A 26,869-nucleotide genomic window follows, 5' to 3' on the forward strand; every position below is an offset into this window, starting at 1 on the left:
CTTTCTCACATGTTTTGCATATGACTATCTCATTCTTTCGCATACCAAATTCGATTGAGCTAAATTAAATTTGGACGGAGTGATGTTTAAGAGGAGAAGAAGAGCGCGAGAGAATGAGATAGACATATGCAAAACATGTGAGAAAGAAAGGGAACCGGATTTCGACTTCATGAAATTTTCCTAATTTAAAAGGTGTGTGCCGGACGGAGCCATTAGAACCGAAAATTTTTGCATACATCACGGCGTTTCCGTATGTTATTACAAAGATATTTGGAGTAAATTCGCGGACTTTGCTTCGGTCCCGAGAATTTTTTTTCAAAGCGGAACTCTCTGTATTTGTTTTAATTCATTTAAATTCATCTTCATGGCCGAACAAGTTTTTAAAAAGTAAATAAATTGAAAACAATGCTATTTTTTACATTATTCTGTTGACCTAGAGCAGGGCAAGAAATTTCAAAATAAATTTACGGGGAGTTTCTGGAAAATTCTACAAATTTCAGAAAAAAATCGGAAAATTTCAGAAAAAATCGGAGCATTTTTCTGTTGCTCTTGAAAGAGGTGCATAGAGCAGATGGTAAAAATTTGACAGTTGACAGAATTCGCGAATCCGAAATGAAATATTTCTCGGGATTTTCCGTGGGAATTCCGTTGGTTGGCACGGTTAAAAAAATCAACATCTGACAGTGAATATTAAAAAATTCGATACGTTATTGTACATATAAAAGTGCAACAAATAAATATTTTCTGATATTTTCATTTAAAAATTCACCCATTTGGATTTGATTACTCAAAGCAAATTTATTATAAGTCAAAATTAAAAGTAATAGAATTGATTTTCAGATAAAAATTAGTTATCGGCTATAAATCGGTTCATTACCAGTTCAGAACCGATTAGAACCGGTTCAGTTTTATAGGAAATTCCAAGACCTTTCCAACGAGCGTAAACACAATAATATTCTGTTGAAAAATTCGCTCTCTGGTGTCTTTTTAACTTTTGACCTTGAAAAAAAAAACGTTATTAGGAATGATTCAACGGTATTTTCGTCTAAGGATGAAATGTTCGCCTGGACGAAATGTTTTCGAGCAATCCCAAAAAACATGTTTTTGGAGGGGAAGGGGAGGTTGGCGGGGGATGTGGGGCACGTTAACGATCCTTGGGTCCACTTATGGGGGGGTCCCCTTTAGGTCCCAAGTCGCTATTTTGAACCGTTTGGCTTCTAGAGCTGGTGACAGCCGAGCGGATAACATCGTGACGCCAAAAAACTCAGAACTTCAGATTTCCAAAATTCTACCAAAATTTCGGGATAAGGAGTCAAAATATATATATAACTCAAAATCGAGGGATTATATATGTATACTGCTCTCTCCGTGGAGTTCGAACAGTAAAAAAAAACAAATACAATATTTCCTAAAAGCAGAAGAGTTAAACTCGATCTTAAAAGATGCATTTTCGAAACAAAAAACATAAAATTTTGATTTTTGGGAAAATTTCATGCAAATACATATTACCATTGGCGGCGCATTTTACACCATACATTTCGTCTCGTAAAATATGTTCTGATTCTGATGAAGGTAAAATAAATCTGCCGTTTAATACGAATTTAACCAAATTTAACTCAAGCTAACAGGAAATGTTTAGTTTTTTGACGTCAGATATAGCTCTATTGTCAGTATTTCAGTAATCTTGTCCACTGCAAAGCTTTTTTTTTTAAGAATCCAGAACCAAATCTAAACAGCCGAATTTTTAAAATTTTAAATGAAATTTTCAAATAATAGTTGAGATGTTGTAGTTTTGTTTCTTAAGAGCTTGAAGTAAATTAATTATTTTTTTTGTTATATTGAGAAAAAATGCTTTTTTTAATGTACATTCTGCACACCCACGTAAACTCGTAAGTTTAGATTTTTTTTGCACAAATGTTTTCAGGTGGCGAAGAAAAGTGGCGGAGAATCGGCAGGCGAGGGCTGCTAACCTGCATGTCCTTAAGAACGACCCCAGGGATAAGCGGTTGAAAATGATAATTATGATGATGGTCATGAGATGATGATGTTTTCAGGTTATGTTCTTTTATCAAAATTATTTCTTCGTGATATAAGAGAAGAACATTCATCTGCACTGCAGTAAATTAATTTTTTTATCATATATTTTTAGTTTAGGTCTAAACATGCAATGTGCATCGCGTAAGTGTCCATCATAAAATTTTTTTTTTCGTTTTAAGATTATGTTGAACATAACCCTAAAATGCATGGATAGTGTTTTTGTTTTTAGTTTTATTTTCGTCTAAATGGTATAATCTAAAATATACTAAGTTTGTACATACACTCAACTCTTCGTTATCCGGCACTTCGTTATCCGGGTGACACCTGCCAAACACTGGCGGTTGATATATTCAAAATTATTTTCAGTAAACATGAAGTTTGTCCAGAGTGAATTAAAGTATTATTAACATTGTATCGAAGTTTTTAATGCATAATTGTGATAAAAAATGAAACATAAGCACACCATGAAGAAAATTCTCTTTTTCTTTGTCAGACAGAAAATAAATTCACACTGCACAAAATAGAAAAACCGTTGATCATTCAAAAAATCTAAATGTCATTTTGTCCCCCAGTCAGTCGGATAACGAAGAGTCTACTGTAGTGACTGTAGTAGATAGCCGGCCGGGAATGGTTTATTTCTTCAATTTTATACCTGAGTTAGACCCTTGATACACTTACGATTTAAGCCGAGAGACGGCTTAGTGGAAAATGATAGAAATGTGGTTTAACTATTATTTCGAATTGAAATTACACTCTATAACTCTAAGCCGTCTCTCGCGGCTAATTCTAAGGTCTGTCAAGGTCCTTACTCCTGTCACACGGATTACATAGCAGGTACACCAAACTTTTTCTGAATCACCCTTTTTGACCTTTTTTACCGTGTTTCTGTTTCTACTGTTTCTTGGTTTCTTCCCTCCTGCATTTAATTTTTCCATATTTTCTCTGTGTATCTTCTGGTATCTTTCTTCTTTATCTTCTTTACAGTGTATCAACCGTTAAATTGAATATTCAGTATTTCCTTGTCAGTTTTAGTAAAACTTTAGCCTGCTTTTTGAGTGCGTGTTTTCTTTTTTTTCTCTTCACATTTTTTTGTGATTTTACTTGAATTTTTCTAATTTTCTAAGCCATTTTATCTTTAAAAGTGTTCTTTTAGGCACATTGATTGAGTTTATGGTGGAAAAACTGTATTTTCGCAAAGAAGTTACGTGGAAAAGTGTTGAGAAAATTTTGTGTTGCTTTTGGAATTCAAGATGTCAGCACGAAAGATAAACAATCGCTCGAGAGTGAGATTACAGGCATAATGCTTCATCCCTGGGTTGATCAATTTACCTGATAAACCTTTAGTAGGAGATGAAGTGATGAGTTTGAGTAGAGAGATGGCCAGAGGGCCGGTGATTTTGGTGAAAATTTGCCTTGTTTTGTGGATTTTGGGAGCAAATTCAGTGGCTTCCGATGGAAATGGCTCCATCAATCTCCTGTTCACCACATATCAGGACATTCGGTGGGCCAATGTTAGTGGTAGTGAGATTCATATTGAAGTGTTGACCAAAGATCTGGTGGAGGGAGCAGCTATTGACTTCCATGCTGCTCGGAAGCTGGTTTGTTGGGCTGATCAGGGCCGGGAGAGGGTTGAGTGCATGAAGATGAATGGGATGAAACCAGCCAGAAGGGATATTGTGGTGGCAGCTAAAGCAAAAGTAGATGGGCTGGCAATTGATTGGATCACAGAGAAGATCTACTGGACAGTGAGTGAGACGAACAAAATTGAAGTAACCTCCTTGGATGGGAGGTATAGGAAAGTCCTATTCTGGATGGATGTGGATCAGCCTAGAGGGATTGCGGTGGTTCCTGCCAGGAAGCTGCTTGTGTGGACAGATTGGGGTGAGAGCCCAAAAATCGAATCCTCAAGCATGGATGGTGATCCGGGAAGTAGAAAGGTTTTGGTGAAGGATAAGGGTATCTTCTGGCCAAATGGCTTGGCGGTAGATTTGGAACGTGAACTGATCTACTGGGTGGATGGAAAATTGCACACACTGCAAGTGATGCGTCTCGATGGTGGTGACAGACGCACTCTGGCCACAAATCTCATCTACCCTTACAGCCTGACTATGCTACAGGAACACATTTTCTGGACAGACTGGCAACTCTATGCAATCAATACTCTAGCTTCAGGTGAAGTCCGGGAGCTCTTCAATGTTTCAGTATCCCCAATTTCTGTGAGGATCTGGGATCAACGTATTCAACCGCCGGGCGATAGTCCTTGTCAGATATCCAATGGGAATTGTTCCCATTTGTGCCTCCTGGCCCAGAATGCCGCAGGATACACTTGTGCGTGTCCTACTGGCATTCGGCTGGTCACCAATACAACCTGTGCTGAACATCCCACGGATATGCTCTTCCTCGTGCAACGCACTCAAATCAGCCGCATTTCCCTGGACACTCCGGACTTTACGAGTTTTCCGCTGATGCTGAGTCGAGTGAAGTACGCCATTGCCATTGATTACGATCCCGTGGAGGATTCAGTTTACTGGTCAGATGGAGATGTTCACACTATCAGGAGAGTTAAGCAGGATGGACAGGGTCCTGTGGAGACAATTGTATCAGCAATTGCTCACGCAGATGGATTGGCATTGGATTGGCTGGCTAGGAATCTCTATTGGACCGATACAGGGATGGATCGTATTGAGGTAAGTTCTGTTATCGAAGAAAAAATTTCTTGCTGTCCTAAATCAATCGTAGTAGGCTAGGCTGATTCGTATTCGGATAAAATTTATTGCTAAATTGAAGTAGGCATTGAAGTGAAAAAAACAGTTGATATAGAACGTGATGAGTAGCAGCAGAATTCAAACTTTCAAGAAAATGACTAAAATCTACTATTTCCTTAATGAATAAGTAAGATCCTCAATATTCCAAAGCGGTAAATGCTATTTTCCTGTGTGAGTACCTGATTATGTGACGTAATTGTGAAGATAAATTCAATTTCGATTTGGGTATAAAAGAGTGAATTAAAATAAATTATGCAACACGTTTCAGAAAGAATAGTCTTGATTTCGTTTTAGTTTTCGGATTTAATATTTGATAAAAAAAGTAATGAATAGTCAGAAAATATTATAAAGCAAGATCAGAATAAACGCAGAATTTGAAAATATTGATAAATTAATTGAAAGAATTGTTAAATCTTTGGGTACATAAAAATCAGTGCGTAATGCTCAAAAGAAAAAAAAAAACAAAATTGAAAAATAGAGGCGAAAACAGACGAAAATTTATAAAAATTATAATAAATATAATTTATAAGTAGAAATCTGTCTATTATTTCTCAAATGAAGTCAATGTGTTCACTAAATCTTTAAAAATAAAACTGTTAAAATCAAACCCCTTTTGGAATATGTAAAATTAATTGACATTGCCTCCTTTTCCTCACAGTTCCAGGTTATTTTGACTTGATTTAAAAAAATGACTATTTTTAAAGTTTCTCATCAACCTGTAAAACTGTATAATGCCCAACGCACATTAACTTTTGTTTTGTAAACATGTTTTTGACATTTCAGTGAGAGTGAGTGAGATCTAAATCTAGTCATCTTGCTCACTCTCATAGAAAATTTTGAAAACATGTTTACAAACAAAAATTATTGTGCGCTGGACATAAGGCCACATAAATCGTAATTTACTTCGTGAAATATATCAATTCCTAATGTTTTTTCTACTTAATTTGACGATAATAAGTCTAACAAGCTCCTCTCGAGGAGCATGTTTATAAATCAAAAATTTTATTAGTTAATAAAATGTTAAGCACTGTGCATAGGAACACTTATTAATTTGAAATTAAGCTTTCAACGGCAATTTTAATAAGTAACTTATTTATAAATAAGTAAGCTGGTTACTGTGCATAGCTTTTCTTATTTATTAACGAATTAATAAGTCAACTGGTTACTGTGCATACCCCCCAAAGCTGGGCGTAAGCGCGATTTTATCCGCCTTTTGTTTGAACTGTGCATGTTTTTAATCGTAATTTTCTCCGTTTTTTGTTTCAGCTGTGCGTGTTTTTAAGCACAATCTTAACTGTTTTATCCTTAATCTATGCGTATTTTTAGCACAATTTTAACCATTTTATGATTTAACTGTGCGTGTTTTTAGCGCAAGCCTAACCGTTTTATACTTTATCTGAGCGTATTTTGACCACAATTTTAACGAAATTAATTTAATTTTAATGACATAACATGCTGAATTTGATCAATATGAGTATTGGTCAATTTATATAGCCAGATATTTGTGGACTATACAATAGCTGGTCAATTTTCATATATTTATTAGTGAATCAATTTTTAATTAATTAAAAGTCAGTTTTCTAATAATTGAAAAGATATTTTTAGACAAGAGTAAATTTGAGCTTATATTTTATGAGAAAATGTTTCAAGGATATATTTAACAAATTATACTCCTGAACAAGTCTAAGAATTCATAATACAAAATAATATTGTCGCTTTATTGAATTTCAGAAAATATAGTTTTGGGGTAGAAGTCCTATAGTGGTAGACTTAAAAAGGAATTCGAAAAATTATCTTGCTATCTTTATCCCGGGAATAAGCGTATTTTCGTGCCCGAAAAAATTTAGGGAAATGGAATTATGTACCTAGAGGTGATTGCGTTTGATTAAGTCTAAATGAGCTGCATTTATAAAAATGACTTTTTGGTTTTTACCCGGAGTTCTTCAAGAAATTTTCAGAATATTCAAAAAATTTACCTCAATTAAAGACATTTAATTTTTTTTTAAATAAGCATAAAGTATTTTTCTATTTCGCGCTTCACAAAATAGTACTCCCTCCGTTCCGAAATAAGTCGTACGTTTGGGGAAAAATTAGGAATTAAGGAATGGTTTCAGAGAATGTTTTTGTTATTTGCAAATATCTTATGTATGAACTATCTTCCATGTTCAGGGATAATATGGGGATCCTATGACGATGGTATGTTGAGGATTCGATATGTTGTAGTTGTCCATTTTTAGCGTTTTTTACAAAGAGCTCCGGTAGATAGTTAATTACTAAAAAATGGACTGTGATTAACATTACAGGCTACAATTTGTTCTAAATTTTTAGTATTCACAAGTAGAACTCAACAGTTATTACCGATATCACATTTTTTATATCTCAAATTTTGCAGAATGAGCAATAAAAAGAACATCCTTTTTTTATGTGTTCGAATACCTGGATGCAAAATGGAGAGAGATAGGGACTTGGGATCTTCAGCGGACCCCCCATAAGTTGACTCTGGGACCATTTATATGTTTCTCTAAAACATATCCAGAATTGAAGAAAAAAAATCGCACGACGTGTTTTCGAGCAATTTCAAAAAACATGATTTTGGAGGGGAAGGGAGGGAGTGGGGGCAAAATAAAGAACATATTAATGGTCCCAGGGTCAACTTATGGGGGGGGGGGGTCCCCCGCAGGCCCTAAGTCTGTATCTCTCACCATTCTGCACCTATTTTGGATTGAAAATAAAACACCAAAAATAAGACATTTTTAAGACATTCGTTCCTCAATATATCATCAAGACTGCACCCCTACTTTAGTACTGGACATTAGCAATAGTTCTTTACAAGAGATAATTGTTGATACACAAAACAGTTACCAACAAACTTTCCCTTAATCCCATTTTTTTCCCAAACGTATGACTTATTTCGGAACAATAATTTTTCCCAAACGTACGACTTACAGTAGAGTCTCCTAAATTCGAACGCTCGGGGGGTATTTTTGACATTTCTCACCTCCCAAATTCGAACGATTTTTTCAAAACTAACGAAATTTGTGTGAGATTAAATTGTACTTTGAATCAAATTCCCGTACTTTCACGCAAGTCTTAGTGGTAACATTCTTCATTTTCATTTTACACGACCATAATGTATGTAAACCTTCAGGAAGTAGCACATAAATATGATTTTTATTCACCAAGAATACGAACTTTCTAACATCACCTCACAATTGACATTTTGAATCCAAACGTCGTTCGAATTTGAGAGATTCAGATTTGAGAGACTCTACTGTATTTCGGAACGGAGGGAGTATTTGTCTAGTATCACTTTATTACTTCTTTAAATTCATATACTCTCCCGATCACATAAATTGTTCTTTAATTTATCACATCGTTTTTCTACGTTTCTGTACACTTCAATAAAATCAATAAAAAAATGTTTTTAAAAAATCCTAGAAATCGGGTCGGATAAATGTTTAAGTAATACCCGAAAATTTGATTTGACCGGATCGGGTCGAATCGGGTCGAATGTCGAATCGGGTCGGGTATGCATGCAGGGCTCTAGTTCACTTATTATAAGGATTTTGAATATAATTATTAGGGGAAAGTGCCCATGCTTGATACGATCCAAGCTTGATAATAACTATTTTTTTCCTACGTTAATCATTAATTATGACTCATAGCAATATATTTTAATAGCTGATCCTAAACCTCACATTTCCTAAAAAAAAATAGGATCCCAGCTCTTTTTTCCTAGTTTTAGGAAGCAAAAATCAAAAATGGGTCCAAAACTGTAATTTCGATACATGGTATTTCATAAGTTTTTTCTTAATTAATGTCGCTGTTCAGAAAAACTACTATCATAGGCACATAGAGGGTTCATCAGTATTAATATTGATGTAAAAATATTTTTATTTGGGGACACTGTTTTTGTGGGTGGTGACAAATTCATAAATTCTACCTGTGTCCATCCTATATTTTAAGAAGGGTCCATGAATGATAATTTGAATGTGGCAACTCTATCATTTGGTGTGATTCTTTCATAATTACACCTATTGTAATCCTCCAATTTTATCGACAATTGACATAGCCTTCAACCCTGTTGCCTGAATTTTAAGTTTGCAGAGTGACATTTTCATGGACTCAAAGTGAAAAAATGGTTTTCGCTAGCGCCCTAATGTCATAAAAGCATGGCTTAGAAAAATTACATAAGAGTGATTTTAAAACTAATAACCAGTCTTACAAACGATTTAAGTAGATAGATTAGAGTTTCGTCTAAATAGAGATGAGCAATTTTTTGTATCCGGTGAAATTTTTGCAATGAAAATGGGCCTCCGAATTGTCAAATCAATTATTATACAGGAAGGCCCTGGACCCAACTTGTATAAAAATCGCCACTGAATTTCCATTTTGTTCTTGAGGAAAATCTAAGGATTTCCAGGAACTATTTGAGGTGGAATTATGAACCTAATAAGTGAGATATTTTTTTGTCATAGTGCAAGAATCGCTTCGGTTTGTGTGTTAATCAGAAAAAAATCACAAACCTTGGAAATAATTTTACAGTATCAAACATGGGCACTTTCCCCTACTAGCCTTAGTAAAGTTGAAATCCCTATAAGGGTAAGGGTAAGAGGAAAGCACACTACCTTCAGACGATTCAAGCTTCGGACAATTAATTTTTTTTCTCTATTTTCCTTATGGATTTCACCCATAGATTTTTTTCTAAAAATTCGAGGCATTGAACTAGCTATTAAAATTTATTATTATAATGGGCAAAATTCATTTAAAATATATTGAAAAAAAAAATTGTTCGAAACATATTCGAACAATCGAACAATCGAAATAAATCGTCTCAAGGTAGCGCGCTTTCCCCTATATGCAAGGTAGCTTCAGAAATTAAGTTGTGGTGTTTTCTAAAGTGTCCGACTTTCCAAATTTTACCCAAAATATTTGTTTTTATCGTTTGGGTGCAGGTGAGTCGAATGGACGGCTCTTCTCGGTACGTGGTTATAAATGAGAACCTAAAGGAGCCGAGAGCAATTGCTGTAGCTCCAACTCTGGGTTGGATGTTCTGGAGTGACTGGAATGAGGAGATGCCTAAGATTGAACGTGCTGCTCTCGATGGTTCTGAACGAGTTGTGCTAGTGTCCAATGATCTTGGATGGCCAAATGGTATTGCCCTGGACTTTGCTGAGAACACGGTTTTCTGGTGTGATGCCAAAACTGACAAAATTGAGGTGAGTGTATTGTGCTGGAATTTAGAGAATGTTTGGGAATTTGAATTGCGGGATGTTTCCTTTTTTTTTGGGGGATGGTGCAGGTGGTCGGAATGAATGGGTCCAATCGCCGTGTGATTCTTTTTGAGCAATTGCCCCATGTTTTTGGACTGAGTCTGCTGGGAGATTTTATTTATTGGTCAGACTGGCAGAGGAGGTCCATTGAGAGGGCTCATAAGAAACAGGGTAATGATCGATTGGTGATTGTGGATCAGCATCCAGATCTGATGGGACTCAAAGTGGCGAGATTGAGAGAGGTGAATGGAACAAGTCCATGTGCTATTGACAATGGTGGCTGTTCCCATTTATGTTTCAATCGTCCTCATGATTTTGTCTGTCGTTGTCCAATTAATTTTGAATTGGCATCTGATCGGAAGACATGTTACACTCCTACGGCCTATTTGTTCTTTTCACGGATGCGTGGTCTTGGGAGAATTTCAATGGAGAGAAATGAGGGAAATTACAATGATCAGGTGACACCATACAAAGTTATCCGGGAGGTTCATGCTTTGGATGTTGATGATGTCTCGGGAATGCTATTCTGGACAGATCGACGAACAAAGTCCATTCAGAGGGTGTTGGTGAATGGAACAGATGTCCAAAAGATTGTTGATTCAGGTCTTGGACGTCCGGAAGCCATTGCAGTTGATTGGTTGGGTAGAAATGTTTTTTGGACGGATATTGAGTTGAGGAGAATCGAAGTGGCTCGATGGGATGGTACAAGTCGTAAAGTTTTGGTATGGCGAAGTGTCGAGGAGCCAAAGCATTTGGTTTTGGAGCCCAAAAGGGGATCAATGTACTGGACAGAACAACAATTGGAGGTTATTCAGAAGGCTGGAATGGATGGTTCAGAAGTTGCAACAATTGCCAAAAAAGTGGGAAGTGTCAATGGATTGACTCTCGATGATGCCACAAGGAGACTCTATTGGACTAGTCAGAGTACTCCAGCACGTATTGATTGGGTTGATTGCGATGGACAACGCAAGGGGGCAACTCTTTTGGATCTCCATGGAAGTGATCCTTTTGCAATTGCCATCTACAATGATTACGTTTACTGGAGTGATTGGAAGACGGGAGATGTTGAGCGTGTTCATAAGATTTCAGGCTCAAATCGCACGTTAATTCATGAAAATTTGGAATTTGTGAGATCTCTGGTGGTTTATCATACATCTCCGCCAACGCCAACATCCAATTTCAATAGGTGCAATGTAAACAATGGAGGATGTAGTCATCTCTGCCTGGCCAATCGCAACGGTTCAGTTTGTGCATGTCCAACTCACTATTTTCTGAATTCCGATGGAGTTTCGTGTAGTCCTCCAAAGGATTATTTGATCTTTAGTCAGAAAGCGACATTCGGCAGACTCTTTCCCAATTCAACGGACGTCCTGGATGCCTCATTTCCAGTTACAGGAAAGCACATCAGAGCCATTGAGTTTGATCCTGTTATGAAATTTCTATACTGGGTAAGTCCAAATTACTTTTTTTGTATTGTTAGGATGGAGTAACCACTTATCGCCACTTTTAGAAAAAAGTGAAATTAACTGTATTATAACTTTTGACCCCTTATTATCAGATAACTCAAATTTGACACAAAGTTACTTAGATATATTGGCTCTAGATCCGTCAAAGCAATAGTCCTACAATTTAACGCGGGAGTACCTAAAAAATTGATTTTTATTAACCCTTTAAGGATGAGAGGGTCAAAAATTGGAGGTCAGAAAAAACCACTTTTTCTGATTTTTTAGAAGAGCAAAACATAACTTTAGGAGACCGTAGGAAAATTTTCATTTTTGGGTCACCGGTGACCCAATCGTCCTTAAAGGGTTAACAATGCAAAAATAACCACTTCGTCGCCAATTATTACTACTTTTCGCCAGTTCTGTAACCACTTCTCGCCACCCACTTGGAAAGGTTCAAACTCGATTATTTAGAGCAATATTATGCAAAGAATACATTCAGCATTTCTTTTTCCCCATACCCACCTTATTATTACTCACATTAAATGATTTTTCTTCACTTTTAGGGCAGAATCACATTGACAGTAAAATGCTCACCGTCACCGTCAAAGCCCTCACCGTATTTCGTTTATTTACGCATTTTCATTGTAATTTTTACGCAAATTCTCAATTACCGTGTTACCTTATCTCATACTCGATGGAACTAGGTGAAAATAATATAAGAAAATTGAAGAAATAAAGCGAAAATGCGATAAACGGTGAGCAAAAAAAAACTGTATGAAAAACTGTAGCAAAACAATCCTACAGTTTTTTTTGCTTACCGTTTATCGCATTTTCGCTTTATTTATTCAATTTTCTTATACTATTTTCACCTAGTACCACCGAGTATGAGACAAGGTAATATCGTAATGGAAAATTTGAGTAAGAATTGCAATGAAAATGCGTGAATCAACGAAAAACGGTGAGGGCTTTGACGGTGACGGTGAGCATGTTACTGTCAATGTGATTCTGCCCTTATTTGAGAAATCAAAAATTAGACTATTGCAGAAAGTAAACAAAGTAGATTGGACAACTGAGAATCTATGAAGTGAAGTTAGCGTCGCCTATTGAAAAGGAATGGCGACAGGTGGTGAATCAATTTTAGAATATTACCACTTTCCGCCATGGCTCATTTTTACAAAACAATAATATAAAATAAAACATTAACTAACTAAATTTTATGTATTCGCCGAATGTAATTAAAAGTTCAATAGATAAATTATTTATTCAAAATCGTAAATTTTGTTCGATAAAAGTTTCATAACACTGACTATATTTGGTAAGAAATATTGGATTCGATGCACTTGCTTAAAATATTCCTCTAAAAAATGCTCAAACAATTAAATTCAAAACAAAAAATTAGTGTTTTTTGACTTTATAAGTAACACCAGTAGAAATACAAATAATTTTACAGCTAATTTATGTCACTAATAATGGAAAAATTGCAATTTCAATATAAGTGGCGAAAAGTGGGGCACTGCACTGGCGAGAAGTGGTGATTCCACCCTAACGTAATTTGAGAATTGATTTCAGTTAAAACTTTGATAATAGCGTGTCCAGTCCACTGTCCACGATAAAATTGTTCCTAAGAATATTGCTTTAAAAATGAAGTCTACATAATATTAAAAAAAAGAAAAATATTTTTTTAAACTTTAATTCATTGTAGATTTATTAAAAGTCTTCAGTCCATTCATTACTCTGTTTGATTTTGTGCATAAGACTGGGAGAAAATTTAAGTTTTTTAGCCACATCCCTCACAGATGTCAAAGGATTGTTCTTGTAGCGCATGATCACCTTTTTCTCCAAATCTCGATCTCCAATACCCCGATTATTTCCACATCCATGTTTTTGGGCAATGGTTTTACTGTTGGGGAATCGAAGAATCACCCTCCGGACGGTTTGGCGTGAGATAGGGTAAATTAAGCTAATTCAAAACCTGCTCCAAATGGAAATTTTTCGCTACTCCAAATGGAAACGTCACTGTTTTCATGATAAATTAATACAGTACTAAATTACTATATTTATATATTTTCTATGCCTCAGTTTCATTATTTAGTTAATTTTGCTCATAATAAAGCGAAAATCCATTCATATTCACAAATTTTAATTTGTTAATTTCTCAGAAAAATTAAAAGTGTACCTTTTCACCATCGAATTTTTCATCGATCGACCATGTTTTCCAATGAAAAACACAATAAAGTGACTGTTGTTTATTCGTTTTGTTTAATATTTATGTCATATTTCTGGCTAATTTTAGTTAAATTAAGTGCTAATCTTCATTGTTAACGGTACGTGAAGTTTTCAAATGAAATAATTACCTATTTCGTGAACAAAAAGAGTTTTTCTGAAGTGTCTGCAAATGCTTCAATAGAAAACACCGGAAATATGATTTTTTTTGGAGAGATTTTTTTATTGTTTTAGAAGGGAAAGGAGAAAAGACCCGAAATAAGAACAAATCCTGCACTCAGGTGCTCCTCAACAAGGTTTTGGAAGCCTTTCGTCGCGGTTTCACTTGCACTGTTTGTCTCCAATTAGAAACTTTCCCTTGTCTCCATTTGGATTAATATGTTTCCAATAAAAGCATTTTACATTCGCGTAGTTTTTGTATTTAAGAAGTTTTCAAATTATATTTAAAGAATTTTCACTAAACAGTAACATTATAGAAGAGTCAAAGAGCAAATTTATGTAATTCTCTTCAAAAAAAAAAAATATGAGTGTTGAATCTTCTGTCAAAGTTAAAGCGTATCGAAATTGTTTTGAATTAGGACATTTACCCTATTTGAGTTTTCCAAGGTTCGCGTAATTGATTCCAGGATTTTTTTTTAGATACGTTTACACGATCAGTTCCCTTCTCTTTTCCATTTTTAGGCGAGATTCTTAACAATCTCTCCTACTATAATCCTAACAAAATTTCATGTCCTCCGATCGAGCTCAAATTTGGCCAAAACGTGTTTCATCACTTCCTGATCACGAATATATGGCTGGCTAAGTTACGGTTCCCGGCCGGCCGGCCGGCCGCTCTTTGGAGCTTAATAGCTCCTAAACTAAAAGAGATATCGACTAGCTGTTTTCGGCAAAGGTTATCGTATGAAAATTGCAACTTGGTGCATTGACAGTGGCGTGGGTTCACTGTGGTTATAATAGAACCGGAGATATGAAGGGTCAAAGATCACGAAATTCAAAAAATCATATCTTCGGTTCTATTTGACCGATTTTGATGAGTGAGGGCTCAAACGAAAGACCTCACCAAGTGCTACAACTTTCTAGAACATTTGAACTTCGTGAGTCCAACACCAGGGGCGCCACAATCGAAAAACCAATTTCAATATCACATAACCTCATCAATTATCTTGACTGTCGCTGAACCGATTTTGATGATTACTTCGACATAATTGTAGAGGGCATGTGTGTCTACATTTCGTCCATACATCATTTTTCGATCAGACTACGCTATCACTCCGATTTTGCCGTTTAAGTGTGAAAAAATTGACTTTTCCCATAATAACGCTTTGAAATCACTCAGATGCCAATTTGACTGCCTCTACTCCACCAAGACACTTAAAATAGGGGTTTAAATGGAAAGTCTCACAAAATACAACAATTCTTTGATATAGTTGAAGTTCATCAAATGAACACTTGGGGCGCTCTGGTCGAAAAAACGAGTTCAGAAACACACAACATTGATTATCTCGGCTTCTGATTAATCGATGAGATCAAGTTCTACGGCAAAATTATAGAGAACATTCTGGTCTGCATTTCACCCATATATTACTTTTGTGCCAGTTCATCCAAATCCTTGATATTTTGGTTTAAATACAAAATTTGCATAATTTCACGAATTTGATTCAAGATAACTGAATGGCGTCTCCCAACTTCAGCTCTAAATCGAATTTTCATGCATTCCGAGTTAGTTCACGTTAAGGATCTCACCTACATAAGCCGGTTAGGATTACCTGTCCCTTATTTCGTATCTCAGTGAAAAATGAACAGAATTTGATGAGAGTTTCACCAAAAGAAAGGCAAAAACACGTGTTACAATGATTACATACAACGAAAATGTGGAGCTAGTGACATCTGTCATAAAAATATCAAATCCTTTGGAACAATTTTATCGTGGACACGCTTTATACAAATATTCTTTTTTAACATTAAATGATATGCCTGCATCGACGCGTAACATCATCTACATAATATTGACTATACAGTGTTCCTTATGAACTTCTTCTAATGAAAACTGCCTCGATTGAAGTTTATTATTAGGGCGGAATCACCACTTCTCGCCAGTGCCACACTTTTCGCCAGTTATATATTAAAATCGCTATTTTTCGCGATTTATGAAATAAATGAGCCGCAAAGTTATTTGTATTTTTACTGCTGCTACGTATAAAGTCGAAAAATAATAATTATTCGTTTTGGATTGACGATTTTGAGCATTTTTAAGAGCAATATTTTAAGCAAGTGCATCGAATCCAATATTTCTTACCAAATATACTAAGTGTCGTCAAATTTTCATCAGGCCAAAAATACCTATTTGGATAAATAATTTGTCTATTGAATATTTAATTACACTTTTGTACACACAATTTGTATTTAGTTAATTAATATTTCATTTTACATTATTTTTATATAACAATGAGGCATGGCGAAAAGTGGTAATATTCTGGAGTTGATTTTACCACCTGTCGCCATGTCTTTTCAATAGGTGACACTAACTTCACTTCGTAGATTCTTAGTTGTCAAATCTGCATTGTTTACTTTTTACAATAGTCCTATAATTTGATTTCTCAAATAAAAGCGAAGAAAAAACATTTAAAGTGAGTAATAATATGGTGTTCATGAGGAAAAATCAATGCTGAATGTATTCTTTTCATAACATTGTCTAAAATATTCGAGTTTGGATGTTTTCAAGAGGGTGGCGAGTAGTGGTTACAAAACTGGCGAAAAGTGGTGAAAACTGGCGACGAAGTGGTTATTTTTGCATTGTTAATAAAAATCAGTTTTTTAAGTAGTTCAGCGCTAAATTGTGGGGACTATTGTTTTCACGTACCTAGAGTTAACACATCTAAGTAAATTTATGTCAAATTTCAGTTATCTTGTAATAAGGGTTTAAAAGTTATAATAAACTGAATCCCTCTTTTTCCTAAACATGGCGATAAGTGGTTACTCCACCCTAAGTGGTAAAGAATTTCTCTGATAAATCTGAGAGAAGAATTCTAGTGGAAATTAATCACGGAAATTTCCTCAAGAATTCCCGTGGAATTCCAAAGTAAAATTTTTTCTGCTTAAAAATATACTTCAGTCGAGATATTTTTCAGTGACAAAAGCGAAGAGCCGCACTTAACTAATTAATGAACTTTTCGTACTGTATTTTCATCGAATGAATTTTGTGATTCTTATCCAGATTGATGGGAAAGCTGTGAGAAAGAGTGCAGAGAATGGTACAAGAATGTCAGCAGTTGTTAGTTCGGGGTCACAACCGTTTGACATGGCCATAGATTTTATTGGGAGACTCCTTTATTGGACTTGTTCTTATACAAACTCCATCAATATCTCGAGGTATTTTTCATAAACCAACGCAATCGCATTTTCTCAAATTAATAGACTCCTCTCCCTTTGCAGTTTGGATGGGAATTCGGTGGGAACAATTGATACAGGAGACCAACAGGTTCCGAGAAATTTGGCCATTGATTCGTTGGACAGATATCTCTTTTGGACAGATTATGGGCAACAGGCAATATTTCGGGCACGAATTGATGGTGCTCAACGTATAATGCTTGTAAATAAGCTTTCGGGTGTCAATGCATTGACCATTGATTCCCAGATGAAAATAGTTTTTTATGCAGATGGCGAGAGCATTGAGAGAATGGATTACTCCGGAGGAAACAAGTGAGTTTATTTTAAATAAGATTTTGCATGACTTTGGGATTTTGCATGCTAAAGACTTTTTTTTTCTCCAGACAAAAAATTACGAAACTGAATTACAATCAAGTGACTTCCTTGGCTGCCCTCCGTGGAATTCTCTATTGGTTGGATGATAAAATGCTCCTGGAGAGTCTCACGTATGACGGGGAACGAGGAACAAGTGACGGATTAGCCCTTCAACAACTGACAGACATTGTGGCTGTTTCAACACCTCCTGAAGGTCTCATAGCCAATCACACATGTTCTCATCTTCTCAATGAATGTTCCCATCTGTGTGTGGCTTCTGGCCAGATGCTATCCTCTAGACGAGCAAGTTCTTCCCTCGAGGATGTCTGCTCGTGTCCATTGGGTCTGATGTTGATGGAGGACAAGATGAGTTGTGGGACACTGCCTCCCTGTGGTCCAGGTCATTTTACCTGTACTTTCCTTGTGCCTGGGGGTCTACTGGATGGAGTAAATAAGGACTGTATCCCAATGTCTTGGCGGTGTGACGGTCAGAATGACTGTATGGACAAATCTGATGAATTGGGATGTCCTTCCTGCAGTGGAGATCAGTTTAGATGTCAATCTGGAGAGTGTATCGATCGGAAGTTTGTCTGCGATGGGACAACGCACTGTGCTGATGGTCACGATGAAGCCGATTGCTGCAAACAGCCGCAGGATTTTCAATGTCCTGGAAATAAAGTTTGCATCCCACCGGCTTCTCTCTGTGATGGATGGGATCATTGTGCTGATGGTGCTGATGAGTCTCCGGAGGTGAGTTCAAATTTAAATTTGAAGTTTTGAAGTTCAATCACATTTTCATGAAATCTGGTACAGAAAAATTAAAGCTTGTACACAGTAAAAAAATGTGTAAAATTCGTAAAATTTTACTATACTAAATATAATAGTGCAAAATCAACCATTTTAGTTGTTTAATTTAAAAATGTTTAAAAAATGCACAATAATTTGGTAATTTATTGTCACGTGATTGAAAATTACCACTATTATAGTTGAAAAATTTTCAACAACGTTTTTTAATTTGAAAATGTGTAATATTTTAACACTATAATAGTGTGAAATTGGATAAATTAATTATTTAATTGCAATCTGTGTAAAATTTATCACTAGTCATAAAATATTTTCAACAACATTTTGTAATTTAAAACTGTTGAAAAATTCTAAAAATTACCACTATTATTATAGTATGATTATAGTTTTCACATTATTATAGTGTGACAAAATACACAACTTTATGGTATTTTTTGGTTTGATAATAATATTTCACACTATTATAGTGTGAAGCCTTGTGTATTTCAACCAAAGTTGTTGAATTTTTAAACAAAATTGGTTGAATTTTCAGACAAAAGTTGTTGAATTTTTAAACAAAAGTTGTGTAAAAATTGTTAAATTTCCATTTAAGACATATACTTCAGGCGAGATGCTTTTCATTGGGCAAAAGTCATATAGAACATCAAATATTTATATGCATAATGAGTATATCATGAAGATCCAAGCATCAGATGTAATTATCTCGCATTAGGGAGGATCCCAAGTACAGGAAAAAACATTACAAAAACGGCAAAAAAAAACTAAAATAAACGAAATGAAATGAAAATTGAACAATTTTTGAGTTTACACACAAAAATTCAACAATTTTTAAATTCATCAACCCCAAAATCAACAACTTTAAATTAAACAATTTTAAATTAAACATTTTTTCCAAATTTAACACTATAATAGTGGTGTGAAAGCTTACACACTATAATAGTGTTAATTTTTTTACTGTGTAGTTAAGCTTTATATGGGATTTAATGAGACATTCACCCTATTCGCATCCATTTACACTCCGTCCCGGCATTATGCACTTCGGGATTACGCACCTGACTAAATTATGCACATACAATTATGCAAGTTTGCCTACCATTGGGAGTCAATTTGTGAAATAATTTTTGAAATACGCCTGAATGTAGGGGAAAGTACTCTCCCCAAAGGTTAAAAGACGATAGAGAGCGCATTTATCAAGCGAATGGGGTCATGTTTGGGCTCGTTGGAAAGGTCTTGGAATTTCCTATAAAACTTAACCGGGGTTCCAATCGGTTCTGAGCCGGTTCTGAATCGGTTCATAGCTGATAACTAGTTTTTATCCGAAAATCGATACTAACAATTTTGGAGTATCTTTTGAATGATATATGAATCGGTTCAAATCGATTGAGTAATGGTAAATGATGCGAAAGTACTTCTGAGGTAGGGGAGGGTGGGGCAGTTTCACCCCTAAATTGCAAAATGGGTTTTGAGACCATTTTGCAAAAAGATGATAAACAGAAGTAAAACTTTGTATATTCTGTGAATTACAGTTGGGTTTGGGGTTAATAAAAATAATAATAATCCTTTAATTTCATTGGTCTATTGTGGAGAAGATGATTTTACTTGAATGGCAGAATGCGTGAAAGTCCCCCGTTGTGGGGCAATTTCAAGATAAATATTAGGCAATTTTTGAGAAAGATAAAACGTGTTTATAGGAAACTTGAGATACCAGAATTGATTAAAATTACTATTTTGAAGTCTTCTAAGACTCTAAAACCTAAAAATATAATCGGACAAGAACTTTATAACAGAATTTTAACACTAATTAATCATACAGAGAAAATAAAATATCGCCAAAGATTTTCAAGCCTATTTCTCATTAATTGAGCAATTTTCTTTGAATTTTTATACGAAACAAATGTCTTTTGTAGTGTTAAGCCAATTCTGTTCATTGTTGGATCATTATATCGCCTTAGAACATGTCCTTTTTAGTGTAACAGTTTTGTAATATTATTTTAAAGTCTTGAATTTTTATAATACTAAAAAAAAATTACAATATCTTGCTGAAAACATTCCGAAAAGATATTATAACAAATAAATTTATCATTTTCAAGCACTTAAAAAACACTGAAAGATTATTTTTTATTTTTTTAATGAACTTTTAGGAAATACTATTTTCCATAATTTCGAACTTTATCGACAAAAACAGCTACAAAACGTTTTCAATGATTATTTTAAGTTAATTTTGATTAAAAAAGTAAATTGTTAGATACTGGAAACTTCTCCGTGTGCTAGCATGAAACTGCCCCTCGCGAAGTTTCGGAACTCAAATCAAAATTGTCAGAACCGTCTTAGATTTCATTCAACGCTAAATGCCTTATAATAAACATAAAACCACTAGTAATTTAATACAATTATGTTACTTCGATAGATAAGTGCAATTGTTTAGAAATTGCTGAAAATAAAACATTACAAAATGTTTCATTTTGATGCAGTTTTATAAAACCAATTACAGAATTCAAACGAGAAGCGTCACGAAATTAATTATTTTTATGAACATGGGTCTCAGTTATCTATTCAATAACTTAAAGGTTTTATCCCATTCCTTTCAAAAGTATAAGAAGAATATGCAAAAATTGAAACTGCCCCATCGTTAAACTGCCCCACCCTCCCCTATATAGAATCTAAGTCACGAGTTCGAGCATTTCGCAAAGCCTGGGACGCTTTGCCACCCCTTTTTAGTTTAATGTTCGTTAGAATGTGCTAATGTAGGGATCATTTGCTAAAGGAGATACTTTTTTTTTAGGTTTGTGGCCCAGCAAACAACAAGCGTTTCATTCAAACGTCGGACAAGAAGACGTTCATAATTGTAATTGTTATCCTGATGCTGGTGACTTTCTTTGCTGCATACGTCCTGCAGATTTGCCGTAGTCGTATTATGGCTCATGGTGGTGGTCAATTACAAAATGACCCAGCTACTGCTCCATTGTCCCCAGCTCAGGCTGCTGGGAAGATTGCTCGTGGATCTCGGCTGTCGTCAGTGGCAGATGCCGTTTGGATGTCAACATTGAATGGGAGGGCTGGAAGTGCCAATAGCTATGATAGAAATAATATTACAGGAGCCTCCAGTAGTACTACAAAAGGCAGTAGTAGCCTGATGGCCTATCCGCTCAATCCACCTCCTAGTCCTGCTACTACAAATGCTTCAACCAGGCACAGTGGCTACCGTCCGTATCGGCACTACAAGTCTATCAATCAACCTCCACCGCCAACACCTTGTTCCACGGACGTCTGTGACGAGAGTGACAGCAATTGCACATCGAAGACGGCATCGGGCAGAGTACCATTGCCCAGGAGGACACACAGGGCGTATGCAGATGCTGGAGAACCATATCCACCGCCACCTACTCCTCGATCTCACAGTGATATTGGTGGTTATGTTCTCACAGAGAGTTGTCCACCGTCTCCGGGCTCGAGATCTTCGGCCTATTTTTCCCCATTGCCACCACCTCCGTCGCCAGTTCAGTCACCCAGGCGAGACTACACGTAAGCCAAATGTATCAAAAGGGCACAAAAGAGTGAGTAATCCTTGAGATCTTTTCCTGAAGAAACATAAAAAAAAAAAAATCCCTTCCTGACTTTTTATCTTGGGCGGATTTTGTGATTGTGATTAAGTTCTTTATACTTAAAATTTATTTTTAGAAAGATTTATAAAACAAATTGAATTTTTTTGCAAAAGAATTTTTACAAAAGGATTCTTGCAATTTTGAATTGAAAAACAGCATATTCAGTTTTTTTCAATGTCCTAAAAAAACAATGCAAAATCAATTTTAATGCCCAACGCACAATAACTTTTGTTTGTAAACGTGTTTTCAAAATTTCCTGTGTGAGAGAGCGAGATGACTAGATCTCTGTTTCATTCATTCTCATTGAAATGTCAAAAACATGTTTACAAAACAAAGATTATTGTGCGTTGAGCATAATGTCCAACGCACAACAACTTTTGTTTTGTAAACATGTTTTTGACATTTTTATGAGAGTGAGTGAGGCCTAAATCTAGTCATCTCGCTCATTCTCATTAGAAATTTTGAAAACAAGTTTACAAACAAAAGTTATTGTGCACTGAGCATAATGCCTAGCGCACAATAACTTTTGTTTTGTAAATAAGTTTTTAAAATTTCAGTTAGATTGAATGAGATCGACATCTAGTCATCTCTGTCACTCTCATAAGTAATTTTGAAAACATGTTTACAAAACAAAGATTATTGTGCGTTGAGCATGCATAAAAAGGCATCGAATTTATTTATGATTTTTGAAAAAGAAAAACATTCAAGATTTATTCTACTTAACTTTTATTATAACCAATAGTTTTCTTAAACGCATTAAAATATTTTGGACAGGTTTGAGGTTAATTATCTTCCCTTTCTCTTTTTTTTTTGGACTCTGAGTACCCAAAGGGAAATATGGATATTCTGGAAAAAACAATATTTTTGGCATTTTTGGACTTTTGGAATTTGGAATCGATAAATGTCAAATTTTTTTTGAATGATTACAAACTACAAGGGTGTCCAAATCTGAATTATTTTTTTGTAAGAGTTCTACTACTTCCCGAACTAAGATATTTTTTATCAAAAAATCGTGAAATTCGTTTGCTGGATATGGATGTGTTATGATCCGGAAAAAGTTAAAGGATTAAAGCTAGATATTTCCTACTAATTTTCTCAGATCAATTTCCGCTTTTCAATAATAAATGTTGAAGACAAATGGATTTGATCACCAAAAACCTTTAGAACACTGCACTGAGAGAAATCCGAAACAGTTAAAATAACATTCCGGAAATGTTAATTTTACCCTGCATTATTGATCCAAAATCGGTGTAAATGTTATGTTTTTAGGTGTATTGGGGGTTAAAGTTACCCTTTTTATGTTTAAGTTATCCTTAAAAAGGTGTAAAATTAACATTAAAAAATGCTGATATATTTTTACACCTAAAAAGTGTTAAATTTATAAGGAAAAAAAGTTAATCGCACCTCCGTTTTTTTCTCAGTGTGAGAAAAAACGGGGGTGTGATTAACTTTTTCTCGTCATAATTTTAACACTTTTTAGGTGTAAAAATATATCAACATTTTTTAATATTAATTTTACACCTCTTTAAGTGTAAAATTAATACGAAAAAGGGTAACTTTAACCCCTAATACACCTAAAAACATAACATTTACACCGATTTTGGATCAATAATGCAGGGTAAAATTAACATTTCCGGAATGTTTTTTTTTACTTTTTCAGATTTCTCTCAGTAAAGAAACTCTCAATTAATACTAAAATTAGTGACTGCAGAGATTCATTTCATAGAGAACAGAAAAGCTAGATTTATTCGATAAAATCAACTTGATTTCAACAACTATATAATCATCATTATAATTTTCAATCGCTTTTCCCTATTGGGATCGCGAGCTTAGGACATCTAGGTTATCAGCCCACGCCTGCCGATCTCCTCCACTTCAGGAAGGTGTTTAATAATATATCGCTACAATAAATAGAAATTAAGATCTAATTACCTTTCTCGTAACCAATCCGTTTAGCTATATCTTTCAAAAGCTTAGTCTTCATCTGGGTATTTTGGTAATTGGCATGCCTTAAATTCCATAATATTAATTTGTTCCGAATTTCTTCTTTGATTTTATCAGTGCCTGAAGGAAGCAAATCTTAAAAGATAGTTAAGTAGCGGAGCATTGGGAAAAGGTCGTCCCTCATTGAAGAAAATAAATGTTTTGTAGAACATCTCTCACCTTAAAAGATATGTGAATCACAGGGAGTTAAGACAGGACCTTTAGATAATACCTTGGGGCTTCTGTAGCTCATCTGATTGAATAAAAAGGAGAGTTAATTAGAAATTCGGTGAGGAGTGACCAAAAATTTTGGGCTTCACCGATCAGCTGATCAACTCTTGGAGGCAATTGGAGGTCAAAGTTTTTCAATCAGAACCCTCTTCTCCGAGGTATCGACGTTAGCTACAACGTACTAGAATTTAAAGAAAAAAACATCGTCTAGTTTTCGAATTGTTCGACATCTGAATTTTGAAAATTGATTTTTCGATTAATCGAACCTTTGGTTGAATCAGATAAAGTTGAGGTGTCAGAAAGAGTTGTAGTACTACACGAGAGCTTCCCAAAATACTAAAATTTTTCAGGGGAGTCGGGGGGGGGGCTTAAGAGTTTTTTATTAATCGAAAGCTCTTAGGGCCAGCTATAACCGCTATAACCAACTGAAATTTGAGATCGATCGATGCCATATGGGCTGAGTTATTAGGAAAACAAAATATTGGGGTGTTTCAAAATGGAGGAAGGGGAGTGGGTTTGACGTCACCAACTTTTAGCCACCTATCGATATTTAATCTTTGCTGAAAACTGCTTGTCGATATCTCTCTCCGTCCTTTCTCCAGAAGAAATGGACGGTCCACGAAAATCGATTTTTACCACATATGATATTCGTGGCGTTATATGGTATCACGTGGTGATATTATATGGTATCACGTGTAAATCCAAAATTCGGTTCTGATCTGAGAAGATCGCATTTTACCTAGTACCACAAAATCTGAAATTATAAAAAATCTCACCTAAAAAGAAATGTATGGAGAAAAGGAACAGCTTTTCTACGTGTTCTTTTTTGTTTTTTCGCATCAAAAACAGTGTGAGGAAATCTCAAAATTCCAATTTGGTATTGGTTCTGAATTACCCCATTTTATTTTAAAGTGTTTACACATTAAAATAATTAAAGAAATGCTTTTTTAAAGAAAATTTGCCTTATTATTGCAGACAGAAACGTTATTTTTTTAAAGACAACTTTTCACGAAAATTGCTTTTAGTGTGTAGACGCCATTATTGTTTGAAAAGTAAAATACTTTATATCACTTAACTCTTTCGCATCCCACTTTTATTCAGCAGATGAATTCATGTAAAATTGAGTTTTTCCTAATGCATTATGATCAAATATAATAGTTCAGAGAGGAAAAAAATTTTCCATTGTGTGAAAACTCGGAAAAACCCCGGGTCATATATGACCCTGTTGTCCTCAAGGGAAGTGTACATACCATTTTCAAAATCTATATTACGGGCTTTCTGAGAGTTTTTTTGCTTGAAGTTGTTAATTTGGCCAAAACCATGGCAAACTGGATTGTCTTGATGAACACTGTACTCCTGGTGTTCAAGGAATCTTCCTGAAAATCCCTTGAACAGTCACTGTCACAATATTTTGAGTGGTATTTGGCAAAAATAAACTTATCCACATATTTATTCTCTCACAATACAATTGCACAATATGAAACGCTTGCAGAACACTCAAAAATATTGCAAAATATGTTATAATTCATCAGATATAATATGAAATATCCATGAGCAAGATGTCCCACCTGCATTTCACAAAGAAAAACAATGTCCCAACTACATTTCGCTATAGCTTTGGGACGAAAACACTGTTACCCTTGGCGACCACAGGGTCATATATGACCCGGAAAATTCTACACGCTTTTCTGGAAAATTGAGAGTAGTTTATTATATCAAAATATGCAATATACAATCTTTGGATATTCTATTTTGTGTTTCTAAAGAACTTTTTGCTGAAAAAACTAAATTAATATAAAAAATGTTGAAAAAGAAAAGTCATTTCACAAAGTTCGAAATTAGTGATTTTTGATCTCAAATATTTTCTTTTCCTGAATATCTGGAGTCTTGAGAAAATTAGGCAAGAATCTTACATCCTTCTATTATGATGTCGTGCACAATCCGATAGATTTCAATTAATGCAAATAGTCAAAAAAATTGTTTTTTCCCCGGGTCATAAATGACCCTAATCTTTCCGTACAGAAGTAGATCTTGAAAAATTCGAAAATCTATTTGAAGATCCAAAAAAGAGACTTTCTTACTTCTTAATACTTTCGCAAGGTGGCGGAAGTTATATCCTGTTCGAATTTCGAAGTGCTCAAGTGTCAAAATGTGACGGTCTTCACATTGTGGTGAGGAAAAAAACAGAACAACGACGTTTACTGTTCTTGCCCCAGTATTTAATCACTCCATAATCACTGAGTAACTCTTTTGCCAGCTTTTTAGTGCGATATTTGATAAATTCTTCCCACCTTGTTCGAAAATTTAGTATGAAAATTCGAAATTGAATTTGAATTCTTCGAACTTCAACGACTTTTTGTGCAAATAGAGTTCCATTTACCTTTCATCCAAGACACTATTGGAGAATCAAAATCTACTTGTGTCGGGCTCAATGACGCGAAAGAGTTAACCATTTTGAATCTTTTCATTTCTTAACATGATCACAATGAGATGTTCAATAGCCGATAATAATACTGCAGAAAATCACTTTAAAATTAAGTTCAATATCAATGCAGCTTTAATATCACCGCTAGCTGGTTCCCCTCGAAACTTTATATTGTGAAGATTCTTCCTTTTGATAAACCTAAGAAACCACCCCGTAGATGCTGAGAAATTCTTGACATTAGTGTCGGTGGAGATGGATTTTTTCAGGTCTTCATAAATTGCGAGAGCTTTTGTCTGGATTATGGCCCTTGTCAGTGGGATATTGTATTTCGTGTTAAGAA

The 26,869-nt window shown here is 35.1% G+C and overlaps 1 protein-coding gene across 3 annotated transcripts; it reads left to right on the forward strand.

Annotated features, from left to right (window-relative positions):
• The first annotated feature begins 3,063 nt into the window (after positions 1-3,063).
• Positions 3,064-21,984, forward strand: LOC129801989 (low-density lipoprotein receptor-related protein 6). 3 transcript variants are annotated; one of them, XM_055847515.1, is made up of 8 exons: positions 3,075-3,092; positions 3,180-4,724; positions 9,758-10,021; positions 10,105-11,523; positions 16,958-17,112; positions 17,176-17,442; positions 17,514-18,234; positions 21,071-21,984. In XM_055847515.1, the coding sequence occupies exons 2-8, from the start codon at positions 3,396-3,398 to the stop codon at positions 21,812-21,814; spliced, it is 4,899 nt and encodes a 1,632-aa protein (XP_055703490.1). In that variant the 5' UTR covers positions 3,075-3,092; positions 3,180-3,395; the 3' UTR covers positions 21,815-21,984. The 3 variants fall into 3 exon arrangements, with proteins under 3 accessions (XP_055703492.1, XP_055703489.1, XP_055703490.1); XM_055847517.1 differs by lacking the exon at positions 21,071-21,984 and adding an exon at positions 19,251-19,407 and having other exon boundaries at positions 3,064-4,724; XM_055847514.1 differs by having other exon boundaries at positions 3,065-4,724.
• Positions 21,985-26,869: the final 4,885 nt, after the last annotated feature.

Source organism: Phlebotomus papatasi, chromosome 2, assembly GCF_024763615.1.
Source record: "Phlebotomus papatasi isolate M1 chromosome 2, Ppap_2.1, whole genome shotgun sequence".
Classification (NCBI taxonomy): domain Eukaryota; kingdom Metazoa; phylum Arthropoda; class Insecta; order Diptera; family Psychodidae; genus Phlebotomus; species Phlebotomus papatasi.